We start from the raw sequence: 11,491 nt of genomic DNA, 5'->3' as shown, positions 1-11,491 counted from the left end.
TTCATTTTCCATTGTTCACTTGAATTAGTTTCTTCCCATAGAAACGGAGAAAAATTATTTGTAAAAATAGTAATAATGATTTTCACTTTAATGTAGCAGCCAATTAAATTATTATGTTTATTGGTGGGGTAAAAAAGTCAGTTACTTAGTTGATTAATGAACTGAAAAACTGTAGTAATTATCTATAATAGAGACTCGACCTTATTCTTTTTGTTTTTTCCACATGAAATAATTGAATAATTAATGCCATTCACGATACAATAGACAAATAAAGCAATTTTTGAATTGTTCATATTTATTATTCAATTATTATCATTCAAATAAGAAAAAAGAAATATTCATTAAAATTTTAGTTATTTATTGAATCTTATAAAAAATTATAATAAAAATATATAAAGTTATTATAATTAATTAATAGGTAATAGATCAACTGTTGCGAATATATAGTTAATTGTACAATTATTTTTTAAGTGATATTTTGTCATAATTTATTCTAATGTAATTTGCTGAGCAATTTTCATTGCCGAAAATTGTTGTCCAAGAATTTTCATAATTTCTCTATGATCATTTACTAGATGTTTCGTTTTTACTTCGTGGTAATTTTCTTTTACATATAACGCGAATTTTGAAGGTGCTTTAACTTTCGGTGTTTCATGTTCTATTCGACCTGATCTAGTTGTTCTATTAATTAGAAGCTCAAATTTTCCATAACAATGACCACAGCGTTTTCGTACTGTATCAAGCGATTTAGAGTGTCTTCCAATACTGAAATATATCAAAAAATTCAAAAATGAAAATTCATTTTAACGATCTAAGGGATATCATTTGAAAATAAATAGTAGTAATTAAAAACTTACCAATAGCCACAAGTTGTACAACGATATGTATATTTAGTAGCTATTTTGTAATCATGACAGCGTTTGATTGGTGGTAATTCCGGGAAAGTTTTCATAGCTTTAGAAGCCCAAGTACGCCAAAAAACACCATGACCATTAGAAATATGATTAATAATCCAAGTAGCTGCATGACACATTTCATGTATTAAAGTATCTCGTAATCTTTCAGGAGAATCTAAAACTTTAGTTGCTAATTGTATTCTAGATGATCGTTCAATTTCTCCATTAGCTTTTCTTCTAGTTTTATTAAAACAAAATCCAGCAGTTCCACGCATTCTAGAACTCCATTCAATTAACATATCACTAGGTAACTTATTGTCAAACACCTTTTCATTATAATATTTAAATAAATATTTACAAAGTTCATCTTTCGTTTGTTTAAAATTTTTACGATATTTTATTGCATCAGGATGAACATTATTCAGTGGAATTGATGCAGATAATGATTTGAGAAAACTTGCTCTACTGTTTTGAACACGAGATTTAATTACAGATAGAGTTTTCGGCGGAACAAAATCACCTGGATCATATTCACTAGTACAATTGCTAGAATTATGTTCATTGTCACTAAAATCTAATCGACGTTGGTAGTTTTCATTATTTCTTTCATTATCATAATCACTACTCTCAGTATCTGAATCGCAAATATCAAAAACTTTTTTCTTTGGGTCTGTTTCAACTTTTTTCTTAGTCATAATACGATATCGTGGGAGCACGGGATTCGTTAAAGCTGTCAGATAGGTCGTATTCCCATCAGAACTATCAGAATTTGAATCATTAATAAAACTACTATCATACTGATTAGTTTTAGTTATTTTCTTTGTTGAAGAAATCACTTTCGTTGATTTTGTCTTGATTTTAGAATTTTCTGTAGGAGTATTCAATTTTTTGTCAGTTGAGCTATTAACAGAACCAGTTTTTGAATTTTTTTTACTAATATAATTGATCTTTCGATCAGATTGTATTGCTCTATTATTCTTTATCAATAAATGTTTGTTTTTAATATCCTTTTTAATAGTAGTTGCAGTAGAAGTTTTAGGAAGTATGACATCAGCATGATCTTTCCAAGTATTACCATAAATTTTGTTTAATATGTCAACACAATTGTCAATATTTTGTTCCGGAGTTCTTAAAGATGAAGAGTCATAAGTTCTATGCTTTGATAATGACGATGATGAATTACTGCTATTGCTTGTAGATTTTTTTAATAAAAGTAATTTTTTTTTACTGTCACTAGATTTTATTTTTGGAGAAGTAGAATCACAATCATCCTTAATCGTTTGAATTCTTAAAGATTCAATTCCAGGAGTAGTTTTATTAGATCGACTGTCATGAAATATAATTTTACTATGAAATTTATCTCGATTATTGGGAGTTTCATAATTCTCTTCAAGTCTCTCAAGACTACTATTTCCCGAATTAATACTGCTTCTTTCACTCGGTGGTACTTGACTTACAGAAGAATCACTGCGTCTGGCATCAAAATTATTTGATATAAGCCATCGTGAAATTTCTTTTTTTTTTAACTCAAAACTGTCTGTTGGAATATTATTTAATTCAATTCTAGCATCAGGAACTTGTTTTTGAATTAATGGTTCTGTGTGGTGTTGATTTTCAGTATATTCAACTTCTGAATCAGTTTCATCAATCCATGCTGGATGTATAATTTTTTTACCTGAAGGAGTCTTATTGTATTGACTATCATCATCACTATTATCAACTAATGAATTATCTGATTCACTGTTATTACTACTGCTATTTTTATTAATTCGTTGATGATTACGTGACCATAAACCAGGAGAATTATTTATTGTACGAAGTGATTTGACTGTTTTTAAAATATTTCGTGTGTCTTTTTTCGTCAAAGGTGTAGTTCTTACATCAAATTTTGCTGAGTTTGGTGTAAGATGTAACTTATTTTCATTTTCACATTTATTATCACCATTAATCTTCGATATTTGTTTTGGCTGTTTAATCACTTCATTGATGGTACACTTTTTTTCAAAAATATTGCATGTATTAATATTCTCTTTATTAGAAATTGTCTTTTCTTTTGATGTGGTAATTTTTTTTGTAGGTTTTTTAGTTGAAGGGATGACTAATTTTTTCTGATTTTTATTTTTTATTAGATCCAATTCAGAAATTCTGTTAGAGTTCCATGAATTTCTGGTTTCATCCTCTGTAAATATTTCAGATGCATCAAAACTACTGATAGATGCTGTACAATTTCTATTGTGAGGGATAGATGGCTTGGACACTGTATTTAGATTTTCTAGACGATCATCATTGTCATCACTAGAATCATTTATAATGATTATGTCATTTTGATTGTTTTTCTTATTCAGATGATCTTCATCTAATGTTTCATCAACTACAATGCTATTGGTTACTTGCAGGCGAAAATTTTGAGAATCCTCGTCTGACGAAGATATATTATAAACTATATCAGTCATTTTTCACATTAACCAACGTCAATTAGTAGGAAAGAGATTCTGTAAACAAATAATCTGTACTAGTTTTCTTATGTCAAAAAATGCTTAACAAAAGTATTTTAATCGAAATATACTCACAAAGTATAAATGATTGAACATTGATAATTGTTTTGTTTATAATAATTTTCTTATATAATTAAACTAAATATGATTGGAAGACTCAAAACATTTGATGTTGTCTTTCGCTACACAAATTTCACGTTACTACCATGTTCTTCTTCACTACACAGACGCCAAGTCTCTTCATCCAGAATATGGTGTTTCAATGTTACAATCAATGCTGAAACATGGATGATTACATTAAATTGACATTGAAATTTGAATTTATGCTGAATCATGGCTTCTAACGCAAAGTAAATAATTAGAGCTAGGTCATAGGGACTTTGTTACCTTAAATTTTTCTTGACAAATTTTGAATTATTTATCCATTTTTATTATATAAGAATTATTTATATAGATAAATATACAAAAACAATAGTGTGTATCGATATTAAATACCAATTAAGTGTATACAATCGATATAAAATATCGATACTCCAAAAATCGATCTTGCATCAAACATCGTTATAAATTTGTATCTCTATTCTCTATACTAGCTTTACGTTCCATTTCGACGTTCCGTTTTCTTTCACGCAGTGGCAGAGAAGAGAAATAATATAGAAGAACCATCGCGTGGGGATCCGTTGGACGAATTCTTAGGCATACATATGTATGGCATTTTAGCATTAGTTTTTATATCCGAGCCATACATCAGCAGGTAAAAACTACCGTCCAACAGCTCTCATTTGGATGGTTCTTCTATATGTTATCTCTCTTCTCTGGTAGTGGTTATGTGTCTGTACCCTGATACATCAATTCCGGTGTCATTCCGTTTGTCCATTTACGGAATCTTGCTTCTGAGTGATCATAAAGGCGACTTTCGAAAATAAGAATAGTTGTGTAAAAATGTGCGTCAATAATAAAGTCGTAACCTTTATTTATTAATAAAAATAAAGATAAAAATATGGCAAATACATACAAAAATTTATATTATATAAATATAGCTTTTTTATGCAGAAAATTTTGCAAAAAAAATTTTAATCACAGCTTTAACAAACTTTCTACGTTTCTTTAGATTTGAATAAAAATTAAGGTAATTTATTTTACTGTTTTAATAGATTATTTTTAACAATTATTATCTCATTATTGTGTTATTAATAAAGATTTAAAACTATTATTCAGTAATAGTTACTATATGACATGTAGGAAATGTTTGTTATTCCAAAATGAAAACAATACATAGACATGTATTGAAGTAAGTTGATTCATAGTGTAACTATTACAGCTTTTTATCAAAACTGCCAAACAAAGACTGTTATACAGATGCAAGGGTCACTCAACTTATCTATAAATAAAAGATATAACCAATGGGAAATTGCTGGTCTTGTTTTAAAGTGCCACCGCAACCAATTCCCGTTGATCAATCGAGCACATCAGAAATTAAAGAAGGTTAGTTGTTTTTTTTTGTCAAGCTCATAACATCTGTTGAAAATACAAACAAAAATAAAACTATTCAAAAGTTTAGAATATTGAGAGTAAAATTATGAGTAATATTATGAACAATTTATAGATACAATGGAGCTTAGGAGACTATTTTCTTCATACCCATGCACTAAAGGATCTTTGACATCTGTTCGAGCTCAAGCGAATAAAAAATCACCGAGTTTGAATATAAATTCTCTCAATACTATTGGTTCTGAGAATTGTGAGTCAATATCCTTAGTTAATAACAATTCGCGATTATGTCCATTTTACACAAGGTTACCACCTTTAGGCCGATTGACTACAAGCAATGTGAATGCTTCAAGTGATAATAAACAAAATAAAGAATCAGATGATGATAAAATAAATGCATTATTTAATCAATATAAGGTATGTATATATTAATATAATAACATTGCTCTTGGTAAATCTGATATTAAAAATCACTATTTGACTTTGGAGCTTAATATTCAGAGAGCCCGAGCTCAGAGTGAATATTATCAATTAAACGATAATTTCATTTTAAAAAACCTTATTAACAATACTTGCATACGATTCAAGAGAGAATTCATTATTTATTTATTTTCACATTATTAGTAATATTTATGAGAACCATTTGTTTTTATACTTTTTTTATTTCTATTAAAAGAAGAATTCTTAGGAAAAAAAAATTGTATATCAGATGCATCAAGTGGAATCATATTCAATCATTCATTCGTTTTTTTTAATATTCTCTAATACATATTAATAATAATTATCATTAATTTATACTTTAAGGAACCAAATGAAGATATTATACTAGCTGATGGAATAGAAAGACTATGTGACGATCTTCAACTTTCACCTGATGATTTTAAAGTTCTTGTATTAGCATGGAAACTTGATGCCGAACAAATGTGTCAGTTCACTCGGAAAGAGTTTGTCAACGGATTAAAAACAATGCATGTAGACAGTATAAGTAGCATACAAAAACGACTATGTGAGATTGTTCAAGAATTAAGTGTGAATGGAGATCTATTTAAAGATTTATATAGATTCACGTTTAGATTTGGGCTCGATGTTGCGTCTGGGCAAAGAATTTTACCTATTGATATGGCTATAGTTCTTTGGAAGCTTGTATTTACGATACGAGAACCGCCTTTACTTTTCAAGTGGTTATCCTTTTTAGATAGCCATCATGTACGTGGAATTCCCAGAGATACATGGAATATGTTTTTAAACTTTGCTGAAGTTATTGGTAATGATCTTGGATCTTACGACGATGCTGAAGCATGGCCAAGTTTATTTGATGATTTTGTGGAATATGAAAACGATCAAATGAATCAAAACATAACTAAGGATGATATAATAAAAAATTCTATAAAAAATAATTATTAAAAATAATGTCACAATTAAAGGTTGCCACATGTATTTTAGCATAAATCAATGTTGTTTCCTTTCTGTGTGAGCTTCCAATATAGTACATTTCATGCCTAGGGAGGAAAAGTAGACTAATTCAAACCACAAGTAAAATTGCCACTTGGGTGGAAAGTGGCAAGTAAACACGTGATTTGAGATGATCTAACTGTCATACCTAGGGTTGAATATTATTTTTTACTATACCTGTGACGAAAGCTTCACATCATTTGGATGGTAAAGTAAACTTTCGGTGAAGGTATGATGGAAAAACTATCCTTTATTTTATGTTTGTATCATATAACGAACAATGTGACCAATATTCTTACATAAGAATATTATTAATAAGCTGTTACATTCGTTTTTAAAATTTTTTATACTTAGTTTTGACCAATTTGGGAACATTTATTGCTTTAAACTTTATATTCTACCACATAAGATAGTAATTAACTTTATCAATAATGTCTATAGGGTATAATACGCCTGTTCAACACATGAAAAATATTTGCGATGAGAGTGTATATAGTAACAATCTATCTTACACAAGAAAAATATTCATAGCGTAGATTTTTTAAATCTATTATTAATGAATAATCTTGAAGAATTGTTTATATTATTAAAGAAAAATGTCTTACACATGTGATTACACATAATATTAAAGATTATTTATTAGCAATAAATAGCAAAATTTTCTTAAATAATTAAATTGAGTGTAATCAGTACAATGATAATAATATATATATATTGTAGTTTTGCATGAAATTTGAAAAGAAATATGAATAAATTTCCAAAAACATCCTATTTAAATTGAATATTGATTGAATTGTATATGTTCGTTTTGAAATGATATATTTGGGAATTTTAATTAATTCAAATTATAGATAATAAGGAAATATTTTGGATGGTCTACCTCTAGAAAAGTTTTTTGAATAAATATTGATAATTTTAAATGTTTTCCATTGTTTCCATTTCGAAATATACGATTGTGAAAGTAATAAAATATTTCTCGAAATTATTTATTATTTATTTTAAATTTCAACAAATTTACAATTAATTTGCCGTAATTTATTGTAATTAAATCAATAAATAGCTGTGAATTTATCTATAGATATAATAATTGTATTTTCATACGTGTAAGAGTATATAATATCAAACATGCAACTTATAATAAACATTTTATGAAAATATAAAATTATATAGGTTTATTATACTTTGCTTTTTTTTGGATTCAATGATCCCACATTTTTTTATTTTAATTTTTATGATTCAAAAATAACGCTAAAATAAATTAGCATTCTAAAAATAATTAGAAAAAATTTGTTTATCGATTACATTTTTCAAAAATAACAAAAAAATTAAGGTTAAAAAAGAAAATTTTTCGGTAATTTGTAATAACTTAATTGGTCTATAAAGAATTTAAATAATTTTATAGCAGTTTAAAACATATAATCTTTTATTACAACAATTTTATCAATTAAATCATTAAAAAAGGTATATAATAAATTACTACCTTTTTGGTGCAAATAAAAATATCATAAAATTCTATATGTGTGGCAAAAAAGTGAGATTCATTAAAATGGATTTGTAAAGTTTACTTTCGTTTTTTTTTCATTTATCAAAAGGTTTTATTTTAGATATTCCTAAATAAAAGCTTCTTTTTTTTCATTCATCAATAGTTTTTATTTGGGATATTCCCGGGAAGACTGTTTATTTACAAATGGCGTCTTTTCAAGATATTTCCTTCAATATTGAATGAACACATAGATAATTTTTAATTATCATAATAATGATAAATCATGAAGATGAAAATAATCATGATAAAACTGCAAAAAGATTAACTGAAGAAATTCGATGTATGAACGATTATAAAATCTTATACAATGAAATTCAGGTAACATCTTTACATAAATTTTTTTATTTAGCGATTTTGTATGTAATATGAACTTATTGATATTTTAGCGTGTTGTTGCTTCATCAGCAGTTAAAAAAGATAACTTCAAAGAAACATTAATCGAAGCTTTAAGAAACAATGGTGTTGAAACTGAAATAAGAAATACTGTATTTCATTGGGTTCGGTCACAAGTAAATAGAAAATTAACCATTAATCTACATTAAACCAACATGTATCTAATTAATTATCTTTTTTAGAGATCAATTCAAAGTACATCAGAGCAAACATTGCTTAATCCTAATTTAAATTATTTAAAAAAAGCACAAATTCAATGGGAAAGACGAATTCATAAATCCTTGAATTCAATATGTAATGAATTAAATGTGCCACTTGCAAAAATTCGGACTAATGCTGACAAAGAAGAGCTTATTAATAAATGGAGTGAATTAAGCACTTATGATATTGGTAAATCATGTATAAAAAAAATATTATAATAAAATTCAGTAATAATAACATCGCCTACTATTTCAGATTTATCTTTATATCGTCCACTTTACGCACCAAAAGACTTTTTGGATGTTTTATTTTCTGTTCGTGATCCGGCGTTTAAGAAACGAATCAATGAACCTAACTGGGAATTTAGTCATATTCAAATTCGTGTTAAAACTCTAGAACAATTAGTAATTATTGATATTTGATACTTGTTCATAACTAAAAAAATGCTCAATAGAAAATGAATGGAGAAATTTTAATTTCTTCTTTTAGCGAGGAATATATACAGAATTAGCCCAAGGTGTTCCTCTATTAGGTGTAAATAATGATGTACCAGCAATGGGGAATTATTTGAATTTAGAATTAGAAAGAACAAAGTTCGGTGAGAAAATTTTAAATTCGAATCAAGCTCCAGTGGCTCAAGAATTTCTAAAACGTGGTGCTCCACGAGCCTTGAGAGGTCGTATTTGGTCTTTAGTTCTTGGATCAGTTGTCAAAGATTCAGTAAGATTACATTAAAGTAATAACATATTTATGAAATTAAATGATTTTACTTTACAGGATAAAAGATATTATGAAGAATTAAAAGAATTAGTTCTACAGTATGACATAATGGTGGATAAATTAATAATAAAAGATGTGCAATTAACAGCTAGTAATGATGATCAATACTTTGTCTTTGAAGATGTTCTTTACAAGACAATGTTGTGTTTTTCACGGGATTCGGAGGTTTTAACATCGGTAACAACTGACAGAAGTTCAGGTGATCAAGTAATTCATGCTATTATCCAAGGAAAACCAGCAACTATTGAGAATACTTTAATTTTTCCACCAAGTGGCGTTATTCCATTCCATGGTTTTACGATGTATGCAGCTCCATTTTGTTATTTATATGATGATCCTTGTGCTATGTATTATACATTTCGTGCATTTTATTTACGATACTGGTTTCGACTTCATACGGTATCTTGTCATGAGCAAGGAATCGTCGCTTTATGTTTATTATTTGAACGATTGCTCCAATGTCATGAACCACAGTTGTGGGCCCATTTGAGAAATATACAAATTCAACCGTAAGTCGTGTATTTTACTACATTTATTCATTTATGGCTTCTCTAATGTTATCAATTATCAACTTGCAGAATAAAAATTGTCTTTAAATGGATAATGAGAGGTTTTAGCGGACATCTACCACCAGAACAATTATTATATCTATGGGATCTTATATTGGGATATGACTCATTAGAAATAATTTCACTTTTAGCTGTATGTATTTTGAGTTTTCGTAAAGAGAATCTTCTACAAGTGAATAATTTACAAAATGTTGAGGTGAGCATTTGAAAATACTACAATAATTGCTCTTATAAAAAAAAAAGCCTGAAGAAATTTTAATTAAAATTTATTAATTATAAAAATATTATTACACGTTTCTGTAATATGATTTTATGAGAAATGATTTTTATTGGAGCAAACAGAAAAGTAGTAATGTAATTCCCATTTTATATTGAAGATTTATTAAAATTTCTTATTAAATAGTAATAATAATAATAAATTTTATATTTTTAAACTTGATCGGTTAAAAATACATAGAGTTGAAAATACATAAACTTCATTAAAAATATTGAAAGTAAAAAACCCTATTCTAGATCTACAATTCTTATAATTATTTAATTATTATGTCATTTTTTAGGCTATCCTAGCAGATTTATCATCTCTGAAAGTAATGATACTGCTACAACTTGCACTGATAAAGGATTGAAATAAAAATAAATAAATTTAAAGTATTATGTGAATGAATTGTAGTGCAATATAGACTAAACACATGTTGATAAATCATGTATGAAGCACAAGAACGGTGAAAATTTTTGATCTTTTATTTTAAATAAATAAAAATAATATATCAATAGTATTAATTATTTATGTAACTAAGAAGATTTAATTGAGATGATAGTAATGTTATATTCCACCGCTCAATTTGAAAATTTCTAACACAAAAATTCTCAAATACATTCATACACGTTTGTGTGTATAACAATGGTTGTCATTGGCAACCAACTGTAATGCTGTTGTCAAACGTCATTTTTTTATGTTATGATTTAGTGCTCGAATAATAAAGTTTTTTAAATATGAGTACTGAAAGTGATTTAATAAATGGTAATTGTTATTATAAAAATTGTTGCATATTTAAACTTATTCATTTAATTTCGTTTTTTTTTTAAATAATATCTTAATATTATTCATATTTTTATAGCTGTTCGTGACTCTTTAGAGACTGATGGTGAATTAAGACGAATTAAAGCAGAAGTACGTAAAAAAATAATGAACTTATTAGATTCTTCACCATCTAACAGAATCAAACATTCCAATTTATCACATAATGTTCTACTTGTTAATGAACTAATTCGAGAATATTTGGACTGGATAGGATATAAATATACATTGAGTGTCTTAACATCAGGTAAATTATGAGCATTAAAAATTACAAAAAATATATTTTTTTTTAAATCATTCCTTTATACCTAATATTTATTCCAAGTATTAATTATTTCTTTTATTGAAATCTCTATTAATTAATTAAGTTATCTATATTATTAAATTTTTATATTTTTTCAGAAAGTGATTTAAAAAATCATCCATTAGATCGTACAACTCTATCAGAAGCTCTAGGAATTGATGATGGTGAAAAGACGAAACAACTACCACTATTGTTTTGCGTTATTCAAACATTAAAAAATTTAAAAACTACTTCGAAAACTACTACTAATAGTAATAATTATATAATTTAAAAAATTTTAATTATAATA

The 11,491-nt window shown here is 26.9% G+C and overlaps 4 protein-coding genes across 5 annotated transcripts; 3 read left to right on the top strand and 1 right to left on the bottom strand.

The window, feature by feature from the left end:
* Positions 1–430: 430 nt before the first annotated feature.
* Gcna (Germ cell nuclear acidic peptidase) lies at positions 431–3,625 on the bottom strand. The gene is made up of 3 exons (XM_035096767.1): positions 3,467–3,625; positions 858–3,388; positions 431–765 (listed from the first exon to the last, which is right to left on the bottom strand). The coding sequence occupies exons 2-3, from the start codon at positions 3,347–3,349 to the stop codon at positions 489–491; spliced, it is 2,769 nt and encodes a 922-aa protein (XP_034952658.1). The 5' UTR covers positions 3,350–3,388; positions 3,467–3,625; the 3' UTR covers positions 431–488.
* A 377-nt stretch (positions 3,626–4,002) lies between these two features.
* On the top strand, positions 4,003–7,206 carry SCCRO3 (defective in cullin neddylation 1 domain containing SCCRO3). Of its 2 annotated transcripts, none has more exons than XM_035096771.1 (5): positions 4,003–4,145; positions 4,214–4,520; positions 4,713–4,876; positions 4,998–5,299; positions 5,687–7,206. In XM_035096771.1, exons 3-5 carry the CDS (start codon positions 4,795–4,797, stop codon positions 6,284–6,286), a joined length of 984 nt encoding a protein of 327 aa, XP_034952662.1. In that variant the 5' UTR covers positions 4,003–4,145; positions 4,214–4,520; positions 4,713–4,794; the 3' UTR covers positions 6,287–7,206. The 2 variants fall into 2 exon arrangements, with proteins under 2 accessions (XP_034952662.1, XP_034952663.1); XM_035096772.1 differs by having other exon boundaries at positions 4,003–4,520; positions 4,998–5,132; positions 5,202–5,299.
* An 858-nt stretch (positions 7,207–8,064) lies between these two features.
* LOC118075115 (TBC1 domain family member 19) lies at positions 8,065–10,587 on the top strand. The gene is made up of 8 exons (XM_035096768.1): positions 8,065–8,195; positions 8,264–8,386; positions 8,453–8,660; positions 8,727–8,875; positions 8,961–9,191; positions 9,249–9,760; positions 9,830–10,016; positions 10,378–10,587. The coding sequence occupies exons 1-8, from the start codon at positions 8,091–8,093 to the stop codon at positions 10,444–10,446; spliced, it is 1,584 nt and encodes a 527-aa protein (XP_034952659.1). The 5' UTR covers positions 8,065–8,090; the 3' UTR covers positions 10,447–10,587.
* A 120-nt stretch (positions 10,588–10,707) lies between these two features.
* On the top strand, positions 10,708–11,473 carry LOC118075077 (lisH domain-containing protein FOPNL). Its single transcript, XM_035096709.1, has 3 exons — positions 10,708–10,841; positions 10,939–11,145; positions 11,301–11,473. Exons 1-3 carry the CDS (start codon positions 10,814–10,816, stop codon positions 11,471–11,473), a joined length of 408 nt encoding a protein of 135 aa, XP_034952600.1. The 5' UTR covers positions 10,708–10,813.
* The last annotated feature ends 18 nt before the right edge of the window (positions 11,474–11,491 follow it).

The sequence above is a fragment of the Chelonus insularis genome, unplaced genomic scaffold (assembly GCF_013357705.1).
Source record: "Chelonus insularis isolate UGA/USDA-ARS -01 unplaced genomic scaffold, ASM1335770v1 contig_145_pilon, whole genome shotgun sequence".
NCBI lineage: Eukaryota > Metazoa > Arthropoda > Insecta > Hymenoptera > Braconidae > Chelonus > Chelonus insularis.
The sequence above is the reverse complement of the archived record's forward strand: the minus strand, read 5'-3'. Positions and strand labels throughout refer to the sequence as shown.